At 53.0% G+C, this 22,151-nt stretch overlaps 1 protein-coding gene across 5 annotated transcripts in view; it reads right to left on the bottom strand.

The window, feature by feature from the left end:
* The window catches only part of TNS3 (tensin 3), a 358,050-nt gene that overhangs the window by 238,377 nt on the left and 97,522 nt on the right, over window positions 1-22,151 (bottom strand). For all 5 annotated transcript variants that reach the window (XM_071215053.1, XM_058296654.1, XM_058296655.2 and 2 more), the window contains exon 2: window positions 11,307-11,418. In XM_071215053.1, coding sequence (XP_071071154.1) covers window positions 11,307-11,330 — 24 coding nt within the window. In that variant the 5' untranslated portion in view covers window positions 11,331-11,418. The remainder of the gene's footprint in view (window positions 1-11,306; window positions 11,419-22,151) is intronic.

Here is a 22,151-nt window from a genome sequence, read left to right as displayed (position 1 = left end):
CAACCCTCACAAAATGCTTGAAGTTTATGTTCCTAGAAATTCAGTCTCAAACCTTCTCTCCGATTTTTCTGATCTCACAAAAGCCTCATTCACCCTCGCCGGGGGTTACCATCGGGTAAGCGCAGCTCTAAGTGCTTCTGTACGAACTTGACCCGCACAGTTCCGTGAGGTGGTTTACCCATCCTCAAGCTGCCGACGAGGAAACTGAGGCACAGAGGGGGCAGCAGTAGAGGGGGATTTGAACCCAGATCTACCTGGCTCTAGAGACCACCTTAGCCTTTGGGCGGCTTCTCAAAAAAGAAAAAAGGGGGGGGGGGAGAGGGCACCTTCGTGTCCCTGCACCATTCACTGAATCAGCTGCATCAGTACAGCACTGCCTACTATCCGCTTGTCACTACACGGCTGATAAAGTACCTTCCTGCCGCTGACTCAGACCCCATCCTCAGAGAGCACCCGCCGGGCCGGCCAGCACCAGCACCCCACTCCACAGTGTGGAGGGAAATCCCACCTTGGAGGCTGAGTCACACCGCCCCCAAAAAGGCACGCTCCCATCGTAGCCATGTACCTGGGGGCGCGAGCCCTCCTGAAGGTAGGACTCTGGAGGAGGTTGTTATTAATTAAGGAGTGGCCACTTCCTCCGGGAGGGCCCTAATCCACGGGCCTGGAGGCCTTCTAAAGAGAGGTAACTCCACAGGCCAGAGAAGCCGGCCATCAGAAGCCGGGGAGAAGAGAAGGACCTCCACGTGGAGGACAGTCAGCAGCAGAAGGCTCCCAGGAGAGAGCACGGCCTTGCGACAACTGGGACGTGAAGCCTTCCACCTGCAAGTCGCCAGGCTGCTGTTAAGCCAACGCACGTGCGGTGTTTGTCATAGCAGCCCTGGCAAACTGAGACACCCGGGACTTTGACCTGGGCTCTTGACCCCAGTGCCAATCCTCACCTTCAACCCGCTCACCGCTCAAAGTATCCCCCATCCAGCAAGGGGGGGTTCACAGGAGATCGTTTCTGTGTCTACTTCAGACATAGCCAAGCAGAGTGAAGATCAAAACCGAAATAAAGAAGAAGGCACCATTCCCTCAAGAAGCTTAAAGTCTAAGTCAGGACACGGTACCGGCAGATGCTCACCACATACATATCCAGGGACAAGAAGTAGCAGCCCACCCCGTTCTGTACATCACACGCCACGCCTGGGACCCAGCACTTGGTGGCGGGGACCGCTCACCTTCCCAACCAGGAGACCACGGGATGTGGCGGGCCAGGGCCCCGGTCCCAGCGCCCCCACGCGGCCGGTGTGTGTGGGCTCCCTCCACGCTGCCCAGCAGCCCGGGGGCACGGGTCGCATGCCAGGTGCCTAGCAGCGAGCTCACGCGGAGAGGCTGGGGCAGGCGCGGGGCCCTGGGGTCCACACACAGCTGGATGAGACCACAGGAGCGCGGCCTCAGGTGCCGTCCTGTAACATTCTTCAGTGGCGCGCAAGGCCACCCACTGCCCGTGGCTGACCACACCCACACGGGCAGAGAACATCACCCCTTCCCCAACTGCCAGGATGGCCGGGCGAGAGCTGCTGGTCAAGCTCCTTCCAGCAGCCTGGGCGTCCAAAGTGAGTGCATTACAAGTCTTGAAGAAAACCGTGGAAATCCATGATTACACACCTCGAAAAAATTTCCAGGTCACGGTGATTGGAAAACACAAAATACGGATATATCAGCTTGGCTGTATTACTCAAAAGTCAAAATAAAACAATAACACTGCCAACCCTGACTCTTAAGAAAGAGCAAGGACCTGTCAAATCCAAGCAGCCTGAAGCACGGGAGCGGGTGGCTGAGAATGCCACAGAGCAGGTACAGGGGAGCAGGATTCAAGGAAAGGCGAGCCGGCAGAGGAGAGCCAACCCCGGGCTGAACTGCCGCTCATCTGACCCTGCCGACCGAGCCGCAACTGCGCCGTGCGGCCTGAGCGTAGGTGCCTTCCCATCCCTTTGGGGCTTCTGGAAACGATGTTAAGCTGCCGAGGCAAATCAGAGCGTGCCAGTGTCCTTCAGGACGTGGCCAACTCTGACAGATGTGGACGTCTACAAAGCAGCGAGCGTGCGCGAGGAGCCATCACATCTGAGCCTTTTCGGGGAGCACAGAGTGATCAAGTGACTGGGTTTGCAGCCGGCATGGCCTTCAGATCAGGGGGACTTACCACCTCCAGTTGTTCTGTAAACAGCTGGTGAAATACTATTTGGAACCATGTAAGGTGTGTTGGCCGGAGAAGAACGGGTTGGTAAAGCCAGGCATTTATTGGCATGGACAATCCATTCAGATTTTCACACAACTTGTGCTCCTGTGCATCTAACCGGGTTCTAGGTCCTCGGCTAAGGCTTAGAATACAAGAGTAAACAAGAGACCAGAGACTGTGTGGCAAGAGCTCACAGTCCACGGAGCAGACAGTTAGGTAAACAAATGCTGAGAGCAGGATCAGAGCTGTCCCTGATAATGTCAGTTCACTGGGCCACTCCCTCTTCCCCAGAATGACCCATCCCCTCCTGTGCCCCCAACATACCTTGTAAATACCTCTGCTAAAGCGCTCACCGCGCCGGGCTGTCTTTCTGTTTAGTAGCTTACCTTGCCCCCTAGACTCTGAACCCTGGACATAATCCCCAAGCTGTTTGTAGTACTTGCTCAATAAAAGGGTGCTGATAAGTACTGCTTGCCAGGAGCACACGTGCGTCCACGACTTGCCAAGACTCTGCTAAGCTCCAACTATCCTTGGGTCAACCCAACCAGGGCGGCAGGGGGCTGCCAGTTTGGAGCAGAGATGACTACTACTCCAGGGGGAGATGTCCAGGGTGACATCTAATCACCGACCGTCAGGAGAGCTAGGAAGGAAGAGGGCAGCACGTGACAGGACCAGGCTTGGGCGAGGGCAACCTTCTGAGACGGAAACCCTAAGGCTGGTGGGCCTGACTGGGGAGCCCAGGCAAATGGTTAGGCATGAGCTCTGGGGAGGGGCAACTGGTGGGCGTAGACCCCACAGGGGAGGGCAGAGCCCCTGTGTCCGCTCAGTTTGCCACCACTCACAGGCAGCACGCGGCGGGCTATGGGGGCCGGCGCCGGCTGGGTGGTCCTCCCTCCATCCAGCCCGGCCTCTCCACACACGGGCAGTGGGAGGATGAGGTTCTCTAGCACGAGGGTCAAAACAGGAGAAGGGGCATTCCAGCCCAGACAGGCAAAGAGCCAAAACCAGGGAGGCGGGGCGGCGGGCAGCACAGGGCACACCTGGTGCCCGGCTGCCAGGAAGTCTCCAGCGCCAGGCAGGGGTGGGGCCCCAGACGTGGACGGGGGCCGCCCCATCTCACGCTGCGGCCGGGAGTGGCGGATCTGGGGTCTCTGAGGCACAGGTGGCAATGCCGGGACACCCCCTGCTTTCCCCGATGCAATCTGGACCTGCTGCTTGCTGCCCGCGTTAGATTAGGGAACTCAAAACCCTGGAGGCCCAACACCCCTGGAAACTCCAACGTCTCTAGCCCAGAGCAGCCCAGGACTGGCCGGCGGAGGGGCGATGGAGCCACGTATGCAGCTTTGAAGAGTGATTGTTATATTAAAAAAATTGCTCATGAGACACTGTGCACTCTTGGCCACACCCTGCCTACAAAATCAGTGTGACTCTACACTTAAAGCTCACCTCTGTTTGGCCTGGCCACATTTCAAGGGGCCAAGGCCTGCGAGCAGCCGGTGGTCACCAAAATGGACGGTGCAGCTCTGGACCTCAAAAGTTTAACCACTACACCAGCCAGTTACCTTGAGAAAAATCTCAGCAGAACGTAACAATAGCTACAGTTTACTACACGCGGGGCACTGGGCTAAGCTCTTACTAACCACTGTGGCATTTAGTTGTGCAAAGCCAGGGCCAGCGCACAAGTCTCTTTAAAAGAAATACGGTTTGGTTGCACAAAACTGGCCACTTTTGAAATTGCTGATGCGCTTGACGTGGTTTTTGCGGGTGGGATTTATAATTGGTCTCCCTTAGATTACAGTATTGAAAATAAGTCTACTTAATTTATCAAGTCATGTTCATGGCCTGGTTTTATATACTTATTTCTATCAGTAAACACTGATATTTGCGGGAAAAAATATACGGAGACCTGAAATATTCCTGACACCTGAACTTTGTGTCCTGTTGTAAAAAAAGGAGGGTACACAATTCACCGGAAGTTACCAGCAGAGAGAAACGCGACTTTGGAGGCATTTCTGCTTACCCGTGGGATTTCTGGACTTCTCTGCCCGGGGTCAACAGACACTGGTGACATTTGATCATCCTGGAACATCTTCGCAGTATCTAGGGTCAAGGTCTCATTGAATTCAGAACGATAAAAACAATACTGTCTAAAAGGCTCTGGGCACACAGGCCAAAGAAAGAAGAGTGGCGGTTGTTTATTAACTTAGTTATTACAGCCACAGCACCCAAAGGCCAGCCGAGCGAGTATTCTCAGGACATGCTTTGAAAGTCCGCAACGTGGGGAGAAGACAGCAGACGTTTCACTAACACGGGGTCCAGGGGGGCTCCCTCACCCCCGATGCCGCCAACCCAGGGGTGGAGGAGGAGTTCCCCCACCCCAAGGGCACAGCACCCAACACTGGACCCCGCACAGGGTGAAACCGACCTGGGCGAGGGGGGAGAGGCGCACCTGCGGAGGCCGGCGTGAGCACGTCCCAACGGCGCGCAGCCCCAGCACGTCTTCCTGAAGCCACAGAGGAGCCCACCCTGGGATCCTTTCCAGGCACCCAAGCGGACGCCCGGCCGCCCGCTTCCCCCAGAGCGGGGCGTCCTCCCTCGCATGGATATTCGCGAGGTCCCGTCTCTGCCCGCGTCCGGTGGCCCTGCTTCTGCGCCCCCAGGCTCTGGCCTCTGCTAGCGCTCCCAGGAACCACAGGGGATGCCACAGACCGGAGGAGCCAGGGACGCCCAGGGCCACTGCACGTCCGAGCCCCCCAACTCGGAGGGTCCCAGCAGAAAGGTGACAGAAGGAGCGGCTGGCTGAACAGGGACGGCCAGGGCACGCCTTGGGGCGCCCTGAGGAGCGCACCGCGCCAGCAAGGCCGAGCGGAGAGAAGGGCGCTGCCGGATCCTCCAGGGCCAGCGACCATGGGGTTGCTCGCTCCTCTTGGGAGCGGTGGACCAGCACCCCGGGAGCGGCTGAGCACGAGAGGAGCCATCTGGCGGCGCCTGCCCCACCGGCCTCCTGGGTGGGCAGGCGCGGGCCTCTCTTCCGCCTCTCCACGGGCGTGACCCAGCTCTTGGATGTGGGTGTACCACATGGGCCCCGACTCTCCACCACAGAGGGGACCGTGAAGCCCCTGTGAGGGCTGAGAAAAGCGACGCCCATAAAAACCAAAAGTCCGAGCTGCCCCGTGTGCTCCTGACAGAACCGGGACCCGAGTCCAAGCGCGAGCCCCAGCCTGCTGCCAGCACTGCCGCAAAACCAGCCCCGCGGGCGGCCCTGCGCCTCCGGGTGCAAGCCTGGGCCCCGGCTTCCAGGCTCAAGGCACGGAGGGAGGAGCCTGCGCGCCTGCAAGGCTGCCCGGGGAAGAGGGCAGAGGAGGGGGCGATAACCGAGCTGTGCAAAGCCGGGGCGATGGACTGATTTATGTACCCCCCCCAGGCATGTTGCTTTCTTTTTTTAGTGCTCATTTTAGTAACATACACACAACCAAAAAGTTCTCCCTTTAACCACTTTCAGATATATGTGTTCTTCCTGTTTGTTTGTTTTTTTTGAGGAGGTACCGGAGAGTGCACCCAGGACCGCGTACATGCGAAGCGGGTGCTCAACCGCTGAGCTGCGTGCGCTCTTAACCTTAATCCAGGTCCCTGAGGGTATGAACCCGTGTCTGCAGGACCCTTGGAAATGTCATTATCAGCTAAGGCGTGGCCACCAGGAGCAGGGCGTGCCCGCCTCGGGAGGGCCGCAGTCCTTTATAAAGGGCGTAAACCTGGGGCCAGTGAGTCACTGAGAGCCCATCAGAAGCCGGAGCCAGAAGGGCAGACGCGGGGAGGGCACCCGCCACGTGATGGCGTAGAGCCCGCACCAAGGAGCCCCAGGCACCGCACGCCGCAGGGCAGCCCCGGGGCGCCCAGGCTTCCGGGAGAAAGCGTGGTCTTGCCGGGCCTTGATTTTGGACTTCTAGCCTCCGCAACCACCAGCCAGTAAATGCTCGCCGTTTCCACCGTCCCACGGCGCGGTATCTGTCGTGGCAGCCTGGCAAGGCCGCCTAACGGGTACCCTGTTAATCAGTGATTTTCTTTAAGAAAAAAAAAATAGGTGCCTCAAAATTCATCTCTCCTGGCCTAGGACACACAGAGAAAAACAAGACTGCACTCGGCCTCTTAGAGGAGGGCAACGTCAGCCCAGCTGGACGCCGAGACTGCACAGCACAGGGACGGCGGGCCCTGCCAGGCTCACGGAGGCCGCAGGGAGCAGGACACGTGGCCGCCACCCCAGCAAGGCCACCCCACCCAGGACATCTCCTCTGCCTCCCGCCAAATCCAAAGTCCAACGGGGAGAAGATGGGCAAGACGGTGGCGGCCAGGAAGCCACGCAGGTCTGCTCCACTGGACTCCCAACTTGGGTGCATGCTTGAAAATTCCCACAGCACGTGTTAAATTAAAAAATAGAACTCTGGAGTCATGAGCACTCCATGCTCTTCCTTAGAAACCACCAGATGATATACAGCAAGATGAGTGTCGCGTCCATCTCGCCGTCTTGAGCATCGTCTCTCCCACTCTTCTATTTTGGGGGGAAAAAACGGCTCGTCAGCCTCTCTAAAAGTACAGAGCACGGAGGAGGGATGCTCTCCAAAGGACTGCACCACACGAACGAGGGTGTGCTCACACACACACACGCCCGCACATGCACACACACAATCGCATGCACGCCCCACCCCCAGTAGCTCCCCCAAACCCTCCCAGCCCTTCAGGTGCCCCCCCGGTCAAGATGCCACGAGACCGAGCTTGCCCGGCCACGGAGGGTGCACCAGGGAGTCCTCCGGCCCTCCCGTGAGCCTGCGAGATGGCAGGACAGTGGGCCCGGGGAAGCAAGCCTGCCAGCGTGAGCTCGTGTCAAACCCTGGGAAGTGGGAGACACAAGTGTCGTCCGAGTGCAAGAGGAGAGCAGGCTCGCTCTGTCACAAAAGGCACTGACCGTACTGGAACCCTGCACGCTGGGGACGCTGTTCCCCAAAGCCATGCCGCGTTTCACTGGTCCCAGTAACTTTTTTTTTTTTTCATTTATATTTCTCCCCCACCCCCCACTGTCTACTCTCTGTGTCCATTTGCTGCGTGTTCTTTTGTGTCTGCTTGTGCTCTCATTAGACGGCTCTGGGAACTGATCCTGGGACCTTCCAGAGTGGGAGAGAGGCGAACATTCTCTTGCACCACCTCAGCTCCCTGTTCTGCCACGTCTCTTATTGTCTCTCCTCCATGTCCCTTGTTGTGTCATCTTGCTACGCCAGCTCTCCGCGTCAGCCAGCACTCCCACGTGGGCCAGCTCACTGCGCGGGCCAGCTCGCCTTCACCAGGAGGCCCTGGGCATCAAACCCTGGACTTTCTTTATGGTAGACGGGAGCCCAACTGCTTGAGCCACAACCGCTTCCCCTGTGAATTTTGAAAACAACCAATAGCTCCTTTTCAGTGGTAAGGACAGAAGTAAAGTGGTATTAAAGAGGGTGCTTGAGATAGCTCTTCAGTAAAGTCAGGCCTCAAAGAAGAGGAAGAAAAATTACCCCTCAAATGAGTCCCTGCTTCCAGCACACCCCAAGCCGTCAATCTTATGTAACACGCCATTCTCCTTCAAGGGCCCGTCACTAGATTACCCGCCCACAGTCCACACTGACCACCTGCCTGTGTGAACGGCAGCTAACCCCAGAACAAGGGTGGGTGCCATCCGTGATGGTTTCAGCTGGATGCGTTCCAAGAAACAACCCCATCACAAGGCTAATTCCAGAAAGCTCTCCACTGCACACATGGATGATGAACTGTTCGGCTGGGTGACGGGGTCCAGCTGTTTGGTCAACACTCAGGTAGCACTTGCCGTGAGGGGATTGTGTGGTTGGTATTAGTGTCCTTAACCAGTTGCCTTTAAGGAGAAGTCTCACCTCTGTGGGTAGACCTCTTCCACTCAACGGGAGATGTTTCAAGCAAAGAAACTGTGCTTCAAGACTACACCCTCTCCTTCTCGGTCCAGCCGGCTGGCCTCTCCCAGGAACTTCTGGACTGCAGCCGTCAGCATCAACACTCAGTGAACTTCCCTCCAGCTGGCTCCTCCTAAGAAACCTGACTCAAGCATTCAATGTCACTCTTGCCAGAACTTCCCCACTCAGCAGTGGGCCAACTCTTTATAATAAAACCTCTTTATACACACATATCCTGTGTGTATCAGCCACCCCTCATTTCAGGGAAGAAACTACAACAGCTCCCTTCGTGGACTCACAGGGAGGAAGAGACGTTGCCCTCGGTCATCCAAATAAGCAGGGCTCCAAGCCGGGTCTGTGTGGCCCTCCAGCCTTGACGGTATGGGCTCCCACGGAACACGCACGACATCAGCTCCTGCAAAACCCGGCTGATGGGCCCGAGCAGATGTCCTCGAGGGGCTAGCACGAGGAACAGGGCACGCAAGCGTCCCGCGCAGTGTCGACCAGGCCGCCTCCATCGAGGAAGCAGGAGGGGCTGGCACTCCGATAACCGCCATGTCCTCCATGAGCTCTCATGGCCCGGCTCAACAGTGCTACCACCCTCTCAGCGTCAGTGAGCAGCCAAAGCCCAGACACGAGCCAACAAGCTACAAGTGCAAGGAGGACCTCAGGGTGGCCAGTCCAGCCACACGTCCCCGTGGGGTGCCACGACCCAGAGATGGTCCATTCCCTTATTTTCACACTGGAGGACTGCCACCTAGAGATGGACTATTTTCCTGATGAGCTCATCTGTGCAACGAGCTAGTAAGCACAGAGAGAACAGAATCAAGATGGAGAGGGACCCCTTGGGGGCTCAGTTCCTGCTGTGTTCATGGAGGACCCCCGCCGGGCACCGGAGGGCGAGCCGCAGAGACCACACGGGGGACAGGCTGGAGCAAGTCCAGATGAAGCAGGTGCATCACGGAGCGTGTCTCTCATCATTTACGTGCGAGGGATGCAAAGAGCTATGAAAGCAGAAAGGGCCATCGTGCAAATGGTTGAAGCCACTTTCCTCATCCAACAAGGAGTGAGTGGACATGACACGGGTGACGGGTCACAGCCCTGGAAAGCTGACCTCGGAACTCGTCAACAACCTGGCAGTGGCGAGCATGGCCTGATGGAAGCTTATCTTCACACTGTGTCGCATCAGTCTGCCCCAGGTAGATCTTTGTTAGAACCTGTCCAGGAAGCTGGGCTGAGGGAACAGGCTCCCTTGCTCCCTGGCTTCTGTTTGGGCTCTGCCACTGGGGAATCCCAGTAGGGGAGCTGAAGGACAGGGGCAATCTCCCTGCTAGGTCAGCTCTGGCCGACGGCACCGCTCAGCTGCCCCATTCCCTGTCCTCCTCCGACATCACCAGTGCCTGCCCTCCCCCTCTGCTGCAGGCCCAGGGCTGGGAGCACTCACTGCGGGGTAAGCACCATCTCCTGCGGCTCTCAAATCAGCCCGGCCAAGTGGACCAGCTGATGCCGGTCGGGGCCCTGCCTGGTGCGGGACATAACTCCCCAGTGTGCACCCCACGTGTCACCCCACGTGACTGCAACCCCGTGAGATGCACATCATCCCACTCTGCAGATCAAGAAAGCAAACCTCAATCAGTGCCCTCCTGGCCTCAAGGAACAAGACCAGTTTCCAGCAGGCAGCACTGCTGCCATGAGCCTCGCCTGTCCATGCAAGAAGCACCCTAGCTGATCACCTGAGAAGCACCCTAACTGATCACCCCGAGAAGCACCCTAGCTGGTCACCTGAGAAGCACCCTAGCTGGTCGCCCCTGCTGGATTTCTTAGGGAGCGTGTCTGCCAACAGGTGGGAGGAGGCCTTGGTCAGTTCACTGGTTACGGCCTATCCAGAAATCCTGCTCCACATCCAGGATTTCCACCCAAGGGTATAACCTTAATCTATCTTGACAAAGGGGTACCCCCTGTCGACCACCACCAGGCTGCACCCGGGAGAGAAAGGAGGGTGGGACCTCACACTCTGAGACGCAGGTGAAGACTTGAGGTGTGCTGACGTGGAAACAAGAGACATCTGGAGGTGGTGGGAGGAGATGGAGGGTGGACTTGGGTGTTGTCCACAGGCAGGAACAGGCCTAAAGAGCAGGGGCCACCAGGGAATGCTGGGGGAAGACACAGGGGTGTCTGTCCCCATCCCATATAAAGCACATTTTAAAGACTGCCTGCCAAAGCCCACCTCTTCAGAAGGGAGCGCCGTCCCCTTCCTGCCCCATCTCGGCCCTGCAGCTCTGGAGGAATCCAAAGACACCCTCCCAGACCCCGCAGTCTCACCCTCGATCATTAGGGCGTGAATATTGTGCATCTCCTTTTCATGACCAGGGGTCTCTGCCAAGTGGTCTACAAAGAGGGGGAGGGGGAGAAAAGGCAGTCCCGCTGCAGTGGGAATCCAGCAGGTGTGACCCCGGAAACTTTCCATAGAGGAAATTCAAACTCCATAAATGGAAGACCCAAAGAGCAGCCCCGCTCCCTACCCAGGGGCCTAGTTCCCTATCCCACCCCCTACTCAGTGACTAACTCACTGGACCACCCAGCAACCTGTTCCCCCAGCGCCAGTTCCAAGGGTGCATGAGAACAAGAGATGGGAGATCCACAGGTCCATTACACAGACTTATAAAGGTGCCATCACAAAGAAAAAGCAGCCAGTTCCATTAGGTACGGGTGCTTCAATGTCAAATAGCCACAGGTTGGTGGCTTTGCAGAGTGATGGGCTGAAACAGGCCAGACCAGAACGAACTCATTTCAGAAGGAGAGAGATTTCATTTGCAAACTTCAGCTAGAGATCAGAATGTGAAATGGCATCAGCTGGGACTGACCCTACAGAACTGACAAAAGAATAAATCATGAATTCCTGTCATCGCCACTTCAGTATGAGCTTTGCTCTTTCTGGAAAATTTTTCACTATGAGCGCGTATTTGTGCAAATTCTGTTGGTCCCCACCAAGACAGGGCGGGGGTGAAAATGGGCTCTGAAGGGAAATTCCAAATGAGTCTGTGGAAACCACCAAAAAAAAGAAAAACACACTTATTTTGTATTTTATGGGTTTGTCTCACTGCACATCAGCAAAAAAATTACATACGTGAACTTACCTCGGCATGAAATACCTTGACCATCAATGATTTGTTTGCAAATGCCACAGACTTTGGACTTTTTAAAGGCTTTGTTCTTAAAATTGTGCGGGCTCACAGTTAATTCTTCTGGCTGCAAAGAGTAAAGGAAAAAATTGTCAACTCTTCGATTCATGGTTTGCATCTTTTTCTTTTCCCCTCCAGGAGATAATAAATCTAGCAGAGCTGGAAAGAGCTGCATTAAGAACTTCACCCAAGCAAAAAGGGAAAACTAAGAAGCCACCCCGGCAGCAAGACAATTCCCAAAGGCCATCGAATGGTCCCGCGTTCTCAATTCTGGAGTCCCGGACAGCAACTGAGCAATTAAACGACATTGCTAAATGCAATACCACTCACTCATCTGTGGTTTACGAGCCCCCACCTCCACGACAAAATAAATCTCACGCCCTTGCAGGAACCTTAAAAGGTTTTTCCTCTGTTAGATATAACTAGTGAATGCCATGATTATATTAAAAAGAAGCTAAATGGCTTTCCCTGGTTCAAAGGGGTGTGGCAGAATCAGAGAGATCTGCAGCTCTGAGCAAGTTCCTTGGGCTCTCTGTGCCGACCAGCTCCTCCATGGATGACAGACTACTGTAAGATCAGCCTGCAGTAAGGATGTGCTACTTCCTCAAATGTGGTATGGCATCAAATGCAGGCATTAGCACTAGGAAGAAATTAACCAGTCATCCACCAAATTCATATTTGCATGTAATCAAGGTACACAGCTATAACCGACAATCTCATAAAAATTCAATGTGCTTTAGAAACCAAACACCAGTCACGGTACCTATCTGCTGATAAGTGACAGTGTATTCCAGCATGAACTAAAATCCATACAGATCCAATAAACCAAATCCATGGCTCACCCATCAGAACAACTAAAATTAACTGAGAACATGAGATCTTATCAAGGATATGGAACAAATGGTACTTTGGAGAAGAGTTAGACAATTTCTTGTAAACTTGGACATACGCCTAACCCAATGAACCAGCAATTCCACTCATACGTACTTTAAACAGAAACTAATACAAATATCCATAAAAGACTTTTCCAAGAATTGTCGCAGCAGCCTTATTTAAAAGAACCCCAAGCTTCACACAACCCAAATCCCAAATATCTGCCGAAAGGAGAACAGATAAACAAATTACAATCTATCATACAATGAAATACTGTTCAGGAACACACAAGAGCAAACTGCTAAGACCCATGACAGAAAGGGAAGACACTGAAAGCACTGTGGTAGGGAAAGAAGCCAGATTCAAAGGACACACCGATGGTTCTGTTGAGAGAAAGCACAACCAGGCAAAGCCAGGCTATGTGACTAGAAGTCAATAACGGGGGTTACAGGTTGGAAAGGGCCTAAGAAAACTTTCTGGGTTAATGAACAGTCCGACATCAAGGTCTCGATGGTGATTACACAGATGCCCACATATGTAAAGTCATTAAGCTACATGCTTACGATTTTTGCATTATACTGCCTGCAAAGTTTATAAATACATATCTATAAAGAACTACCAGAAAGGTAAAAAAAAAAAGTTATTAATAAGGAGACAATCATGGAAAGATGCTAATATAGTTTTAATTTAAAAGATATCATAAAATGATGTGAAACCATGCAAAATTGTTTTTGTTTTTTTATGTCTATAGGGACTTGTGCTTCTGCCCAACAGAAATAACAGGAACTAGATTTATCCTCTCAACTGAAAAAACCAAAAATGCAAAACATATATGAAATGAGAGTATTAAAGATAATGAACCAGGAGATGAAGGACAGTGATACCCGAGAGAGAGGGGAAAACTGAGATGAGCTCCGAGATTGCCCCCAGATCACTGCACTGAGACAGTTTCCTGGCTGCAAGGCAGGAAGGGGGAACCAGACTGCGCCAAGTGTACTACCTGGGTGGAGGAGAAGGAGTTAAGAATCCAGGGAGCACAAGGCAGCGTGAGTGTGCTGGACAAAGGACCAGAGAACCGACTGCTGCAGAGGGAGAACTCTGAGCTCTGCAGGAGGTCCCTCTCAAGGGTTCAGCCAAATACCGATGGGCACATGTGTACATGTGTGAGGAAATACCCCAAGGCTGCGGAACAACCCACCGGAAAGGATTAGAGGAAACAGTGTCCAAAATTCACCCAGAGCTGGGAGTACTGACTGTTCTCACAGGCAGGCTGGAAAACCTCAAGATTCACAGGGTATTGCATAGAACACACAAAAGGACGGATCCTGCCCCAGCAGTGGGGAATAATTAGCTCTAAATTCAGCAGCACTCCAGTTCTACCCACCGCTTCTAAAAGGCAATATCTACAGGGATCATCAAATTGTTTCCAGGTAACTTAACTGCATCGCAGAACAAAGCTCGAGAATATTTATAAGAACATAAAAACATTCAGCAACCATTAAGGTAAAAGGCACCATGTCTGGTATTCAACAAAAAATTACCAGGCACGTGAAGAGACTGGAAGCATGACCCACAGTAGGGAGAATAATTTATTGAATCTGACCTCAAACTAACAAGCATATTAAAAGTTTTATAACGGTATTCCATATGTTCAAAAGTTCCACAAAGGAATGAAGTGCACCAAAAAATGTTCAGAGAGTAAATATATAAATCTTTTCTTACTATTTAAATCTTATTAAAAGAAAATTTGGGGAGCAGATATAGCTCAGTAGTTGAGCACCTGCTTCCCGTGTACAAGGTTTAATACTAAAAAAAGAAAAACCAATAAAAAATAGTAGCAATGTTGTGTGGGATTTAACATATGTAAAAGTAAGATTTATGCAGAAAGAGCACTAAGATCAAGACAGGATCTCCTAGTCTATGAGTCTAATAGTGTTCATGAAATGGTATAGTATTATTTGAAGGTAGACTGTGATAAGTTAAGAGTACTATAAACCCTAAACCACTAACGTAACATTGAGCTAATAACATGCTAATAAGCCAATGAAGGAAAGAAAAAGAAATTCTTAAAAATTCAACTAATCTAAAGAAGGCAAGAAATAAAAGAGGAAAGGTGGAACAAAGAATAAGCAGAACAAACAAAAAAAGTAGCAACTATATGCTGCCTAAAAGAAATAAACTTTCAAATAGAGACACAGATAGGTTCCTGGTGGAAAAGATAGAAAAAATATATACCATATATACTAACATTAACCAAAGGAAAAGCAAGTGGCTAGATTAGTATCAGACGAAGTAGACTTCAGCCAAAAAAAAAATTACCAAGGATAAAGGAAGTCTTTTCATAAAGATAAAGGCTCAATTCATCACGAGGACACAACATCTATACACCTAATAACAAAATTTCAAAATACATGAAGCAAAAACTGATAGAGCTGCAAGAAGTAGATAGATGCATAAAAGAAATATCATTCCCCTGTCTTGATAAGCAATAGAACAAAGAGAAAATGTTAAGCAAGCATATTTGAGCATTATCAAGCAACTAATAGCAGAATATCCATATTTTCAAGTGATTATAGAAGATTTACCAAAGTAGGCCATATTCTGGGACATAGGACAAATTTTAATAAATTTAAAGAATTCAATATGTTCTCTGACTATAATGGAATTAAATTAGAAATCAATAACAAGAAGATCTCTGGAAAATCCCCAAATATTTGGAAACTAAATAGCATACTTCTAAGAAAATCATAGATTAATACATCATGACAAGTGGAATTCTCCCAGGAATGCAAGTTTGGTCTACCATGCAAAAAAATCAATGTAATTCACCATACTAACAAATTTTCAAAGAAAACTGCATGATCATTATAAAATTGATGCAGAAAAAACCTCCCACAAAATCCAGAATCCATTCCTGATAAGAGCTCTCAGCCAGGTCGGAAAAGCAAAGAACTTCCTCAACTTGGTAAAAGACACCTTTGTAAAACCTAAGGCTCACATGGTAAGTAAGGAGGAAACTGAATGCCTTCCTTTTGCAATCTGAAAGAAGGCAAGCATATCTGCTATCACCACTTCCATTCAGCACTGTCCCAAAGGTGCTAACCAGTACTATCAGGCAAGAAAAACAATAAAGGGCATCCAGATTCGAAAAGAGGAAGTAAAATCATTTTGAGTCCCTGGTGACATGATTTTCTCCGCAGAAAAATCTAATGAAATCTACAAACAAGCTTCTATAACCAACAAGTAATGTTAACAAGGGTAAAGAATAGAAGAGCAATATACAAACTAAGTGTATGTCTATATACTAGCAATGAACAGTCAGAATTGATGTTCGAAAAGCCTTACCTAGTACAATAGCATCAAAAATATTACTTAGAGTAAATCTGACAAAAGCGGTGAAAGACCTATACATCGAAACCATAAAATACTGCTGAAAAAAGTTAAAAACCTGAACAAATAGAGGCCAATACCATGTTCAAGGGTAGAAAGATACAATGCAGTTAAGATGTTATTCTTCCCAAATAATCTAGTCAACACATTGATTTCGTTTCTCAGCAGGCCTTTTTTTTTTTTTCGTAAAAAGTGGCAAAGCTCCTATGTACATGCAAACCTAGAATTGCCTAAAATACTTTGCAACCTGCATGTACTTAAATATAGAACTGATACATTTTCTATTATCATTTGAAAAATACGGCTTCAGTGTAAAAACACTGAGCTGAGTTTCAACCATAGTGTAATTCTAGGGTCCTTCCAAATTAACAAATAAGGGGTTTTCAATGAAAGCCTTGAAGGCTAATTTTCAACGAAGCAAAATGCTCACTCCCGGATCAAAGGAAGAGCAAATACTCAGCACATAGACCCCTAATCCTCACTCCTGCACTTACGGCAGACATAACTAATCAATCCTGGCTTGCTCTCACAGCTGGCCTTACAATTCTCAATGGAGAACTCCAGCAGTGGACTAGCATCGGCACAGGACTGACAGGCCACCCCAATCCTCCAATCGCAATCTTGCCACATCATCGCTTATCTCCTCCTGTTCTTGTTGACCTTGTGAAGACTATCAAGTAAGGGCAATAAGGGACATGGCCTGAACTAAGCGGAAGTCTTAGCACTGGCTTTTGTCAGCTGCAATTCCAGCTCTGTGACCTTGGGCAAGTCACAAGCTCTCTGCGCGTCTGTTAATAATCTTCAACTGGAAAGGGTGGCCTCCCCCTCCTGCCTGTGAACAGAGCTACTGCAAAGGATCAAATGCTATGAATCAGCTATTGTGAACTCTGGCAGTCCATGGGAAGCACTCCAAAAGCAGCAAAAGCGTGGCTCCACCCCAACGTGTTCTTCTATCGGATAATCAGGAGGCAGGGCAGAGCCTGGTATGAGTTTCAAAGCTCTCCCAGGTGATTCTAATCTGCAACGAGTGTCCTCAAACACCACTCTGCCTAAAAGGACTATAACACAAGGGTCTCCAGCCACTGTTATATTTGCTTTTGTGTTTGTGCCATTCTAATTTTTAAGAGATATTGTCATTTATTCAATGCACTGCCGGAAGAAGTGCAATGATGCTGCGGATCACTAACGTCATGGCACTTCCGTAGCACTGCCTGTTTTCTCAGGTAATTGTCCTGGGACGTGATTGGGATGGTCACTGTTTTCCAATCAGGACACTAAGATTCTCAGAGGCCACAGGGCCGATGGAGGAGGGTCTATGGGACTCAAACCAAAGCTCAAATCCCAGATTCGCTGGGGCAGGAGGAGGCAGCTGGCAGCAGGGCCCTTCACTACAAGCCCTCGGCGGGCCTGCCTTTCTCTTCCTCCCACTGCAGTTATTTGTTTATATGTCTTATCTTCAGGGCTGGATTGCAACTTCCTCCAGGCGGGAGGCCACGCTCTTTACCCTTTGTACTCTCCCAAAGAGCCTTGGCAGTTCGGGCCCAGCGGAACCTCAGTTAATACTTGCTGAATGAATGAATTGGCAATAGTCCGTGGGCCAACGAGCAAGACTGCGACCTTTATATTCCATATAAATACTTTTATTCCAATCAGGGAGAAAGAGACACTGTTTCGAGCAGTGTCTTGCACAGCTACCAGAGTCAAAGAAGCAAACAGCAGAGGCACAGTTTTAAGCGTGAGCCCTTCCAATGGCTGGATCTCTGAGGAATTCATTGAAGATAGTGGAACAACATCTGCTCACACTTCATCTGTACATCTCCACTGTGAAATGAGACGAGACGGGATCAGACGGCCTCTGTTTTCACCTGATAGGGTGCTTTCATTTCTCCCAAGGAGGTGGGGCCAACAGCAGGCGGGAGAGGTGGCAGCAACACTAAAGCATTCAGCAGGCTCAGTTCAGGAATCTAAATTGCATTTAATTGTTTGGAGGGAAAAGTTGGAAGGGTGGAAAGCAGGGCTCCTGGTTCCACAAGGATGCCTGAGGCTGCACGTCTTGATTGTGAAGTCTCTTTTTAGCAAGAAAAATCTCTGCAAAATTAAGCAAGGGAAGTGCCCGCAGATACGTTCATGGGCATCTCCGGGCCCTGCTGCAGTGCAAGCCTGCACACTTTCTGCCGGGTTCTCCCAGCTACATGGAGCAGCAGCTGAAGCGCACAAGCGCAGAAGGGTCAGGCTCAAGCAGCACGATCGAAACCATGTGTTTCTTTAAAGGAATATTTGATTTATTAAGCCCTACCTGGAATAAGAGGATTTAGCCACTCATTTCTGTTCCTGAGAAAACTTCCGGAGCATTCCATGGATGCCGAGTAAAACCACATTCCCCAGCCACCTTTGCTCTGAAACTAAACAGCCAGGCGCACGTCTCCCATCAGCAGTTAACCCCAGATCCCTGGGAGGGTTTCCCACCCCACCCAGCAGCCCCGGGGGTGGGGGGGCACGCCCTCCAGGCGCCACCAGCGCGGTTCTTGGAGCAACAGCCTCTGGTTAAACTGAAAGTCGGAAAGCAGCACAACTCAGGGCAGGTGGAAGAGCTGACCCTGGGGGAGGCCTCCTCAGGCCTCAGAACCCTGCCAAAGTTTCCATAAACGCCTGACTGTTACATAGAGAAGCGCAGCTGCAGCAATTCCTCCCCGCCTGGATAGGTGCTCCCGCGGATTCCAGGACTGCGCCGGGCACTCCACTCCCCCTCCAGAGCGGAGGGAAAATGCGCCGTCGTTTGCACAAGAACCCGAGCACAGCAGGAGCCTGTTTCCGCTAGGGCCAGGCTTGGGGAGCACGCTTTTAGAGGGGGCAACTGGATTAGCGCGCTGGGCCTGAAGCACCTACCACCGCGGGGTGGGCGCCCGGGCGCCGGCGCTCCCTCCCGCTCTCGCACACCTCTGCGCGCACGGGCAGCCACGTGCACACAGGTGCCGACACCCGCGCGCGCCGGCCCGAAGGCGCCCCGAGCCACGCGGCCACTCACCTGGCGCCGCCCCCGCGGCTCGGAGCGAACCCTCCGCCCGGCCCGCGGTCAGGGGCGCAGCCGCATGGCCCCGGGGCCGGGAGCCGCCCTGGGCAGGCTGGGGAGGGGCAGAGGCAAGGGCCTCCCGGCCCTGAGCCCTGCAGGTGCGGGGTCCCCCTGGAGAGGCACCCGCCCAAACGCCTGAGGCGCTCTGGGGAGAGTCCGGGGGGACTCTGGGGGGCTCTGGGGATTCCAGAGGCCCTCTAGGGGGACTCCAGGGGGAATCTGGGGGGATCCCGGAGGAGCTCTGGGGGGACTCCGGGGGGCTCCGGGGGGTGGGGGGGTTGGGGGGCTCTGGGGATTCCGGAAGCGCTCTGGAGAACTCCGGAGGAGCTCTGGGGGACTCTGGGGGCTCCGGAGGGACTCTGGGGGGCTCCGGGGGGCACTGTGCCCGGCCCTCAGGAGAAGCTGACAGCCAGGGACAAAAGGCGGGCGGGCGCGGGGCCGGGCGCCGCTTCCCCGCATCTGCCTTGAATTAGCCGCCGCCTCCCCCACCTCGGGCCGCAGCCGGGAAGGAGGCTGGTGGCTGCGGAGTCAAACGCGGGGCCAAGTGGATGGAAACGCCTTCCGGGACGCGAAGCCGCCCCACCGCCATCTGACTGGAATTACCCGGTCCTTGGCGGGGGCCCGGAGCGCGGAGGGGACAGCTCGAGGGGATTTCAGAGCTCTTGAGGAATGCTGACCCAGGGGCCTCAGCCCACCCCCTCCACTCGCCCACCCGGCGCTCATTTTCAGAATGACTGCCTATTATCCCGAGATCAGTACAGACAAGGGGCGCACGTCGGCAGCCCCGCGAAGGGTCCATGTGGAAGGCACCGGAGGGGGGAAATCAGTGCACAAGGGCTTTCTCCTGATTTGCGTCTTCAGCCAAGAAAAGCAGGAGCACGACCTCGCCCCAGAGCTGCCGGCGGCCCCACGGCGGCCCCCAGCCCTCCTGCCACTGCCTGCCCACTGCCTCCTGTCCCCAGGGCCACTCTGGCTCCCCACAAGTCACATCTGGACTCCAGTTGTCCTTTTGGGGGTCTGAGTTTTTAAAAGGAAATTAAAAACCCAGAGGGAGGGTGGAGACAGTGGCTGGGCCTGTCACGAAGAGCAAGGAGCCCTGGAAAGGCGAGGTCCTTTAACCCAGGAGGGCAGCTCGGCTCTTTCCAAACGCTTGCGGGCCTTCCCCAAGACTGCAGGAGCCGTCCTGTGCACCAGAGGCGCCGCCCTCACAGGGGAAGGCTCCGTAGCCTTCCACTTCAAGGAAAAGAAGAGCATGGGTGTGCTCAAGCAGAAGCCCCTTCCTCACTTCTGTGGGGCGCAGCAGAGGGGAGCGCAGCACCGGGAGGAAAGCTGGAGCAAACCGCTGCTGAAGAGCCTTCCCAAACCTCCCCGCCCTGCCCCCCCACGCACAACCCCAGGGCCAGCTCGGGGGTTCCTAACAGCTCCTAACTCCCGAACTTCAGCTCCACTTGCAATTCCAAGCATGCTAGATGCGGAGAGCTGACTGGGTGGGCTAACCCCGGGCCTTTATGGTTAACACGTGTGCAAATTCCAGTCCTCCCTCCCACTGGCGAGCGTTAAACCTCTCAGGTTCTGGCACTGAACATCCCTCTTTCCATTCAGGTCCACGAGCAAAGCAGTTCTCCCACTTCCAACTTGATGAAAACAGCCTCCTCCCCTAGAGCACGTCCTTCTGGGCTCAGACGCCTCACCGGCTCATCCCCTGGCACACACGGTTCCTTGTTTCCCGCCAAGCCTGCAATCAGATCGCGACTCCTCTTCATTTTCTCCATAGCTTATTCGAACTTCAGTTGTTGCAAACCCCTCTCGGTTATTTTTCTCTGTACACGTCCATCTCCTTCACGAGACCAAGGGCTCTCGTGCTCATTTCTGATCCGCCAGCACCTGACACAAGATCTGGACGCAGTGGCGGCTACAAGCTGAGCCGAGACCACCCGTCACCGCTGCCGGGCACATGATGCAAATGATTTCCACAAGTCAGCTTGGACTTACCACTGCCCTTACAGGGTACCCACAGGAACCAGCAAAAGAAGCGCCAAGTATGTTTAAAAACTCCTTGGAACTTAAGTACGAGGCTCTACACTCTCCAGCAGGGGCTCCTAACAGGGGTCCATGAGCTTGAACTGAAATTCAAAAAAGCATTATTCCTGTGGGGACGTGTTGGTATGGGTGGGATCTATTTACTAACTAACACACAGTAGACTGTGGACTTAGTAAGGGGCTGTGGTTTCCACCTGACTGGCAAAGGGGTCCATGGAACACAAAAGGTGAAGACCCCTGCTCTACAGGGATATACTCACCTGGTACACAAGCAGTCAGAGGGGGCTTCCTATGAGGGGGATAACCCAGGATCTGCTCTCACTTGTGTTTTTACAAAGCTACATCATTCAGAAAACGCTAGCCACTCATTACTAGTAATAAATTACATGCACTGGTATTTCCCACAAGAACACGCAGGAGAGACACAGGCTCTGTCTCCACGCTGCCCCTCAGCTGGAAATCTGGAATACACTGCCGGAATGGATGTCCCCAAATGCAAACTGCAAGCCAGATCCAGCCCTGGTCCCCGGGGACCCTTCCCAGCTTGCTGCCTCCAGCCGATCCCCTCTCCCCTCCCCCACTGAACCCCTCGGCAATAGCCCTTGTCCGATGTCCTCCTGCTCCCACGGCTTGCCCTCAGGGCTCTGGGCATTCTGGCACTCTTCTACCTGGCTGCCAGGCACGGCATGAAGAGTGCTGCTCGCCTGCCCACTGCTCGCCTAAGCACCCACGGGTGAGCATTCCCACCGCACGTCACTGACCAGCCATCAGAATAACCCCGTAGTCTGTTCCTCTCCCCCCGTCTCTAACAGCAGACGTCTCTTGGTATTTCCCACACACAAAACTGAGGAGGAGCAAGGAACGCTGCTGAAGGAAAGGGATCGTCTGCTTTGTTCTTCGTGATGAACCTGGCCTTTTGTGAACCATCTAAGATCAGTCTCCCAGCCCTCGTGGAAGCACCCGGGGTGGCAGCAGCCCAGTCTGGGAGGCAGGGGACCCTGAGAGCCACAGCCAGCACCCCAGGGCCAGCAGCCCCGCCCGGGCTGGCAGGCAGGTCTTGCCCTTTCGTCTTCCCACGGCGCCCACGTGCTGCAGGGGCCCCATGTCCTGCCTGCTCAGTGTCACCCCAGTTCTGGGTTCCTCACCCTGCTCCGACACCTACACTGGTTTCCAACACTTCGTGCCAAGGAACCGAATTAAGTTCTCCCTGCAGAGCACAGATGTACTGGGGCAGGCAGACCATGGGGCCTGGGCACCAAGGTGGAGCGTCCACAAACCAGGATCCAGGGACGGAGGTGATGCCACCAGGCTGGGTGAACGGGGGCACCTACTCCACGAGACGGTGGATGTCCACACGAAACACATGCTCCAGGACACAGGGCTCCCGCCTGAAACCAGAGGCTGCTCCTTGCACACCCACTCGCTCG

This window comes from Dasypus novemcinctus, chromosome 5 (assembly GCF_030445035.2).
Source record: "Dasypus novemcinctus isolate mDasNov1 chromosome 5, mDasNov1.1.hap2, whole genome shotgun sequence".
Classification (NCBI taxonomy): Eukaryota; Metazoa; Chordata; class Mammalia; order Cingulata; family Dasypodidae; genus Dasypus; species Dasypus novemcinctus.
This window is presented reverse-complemented; position numbering and strand designations above follow the sequence as displayed.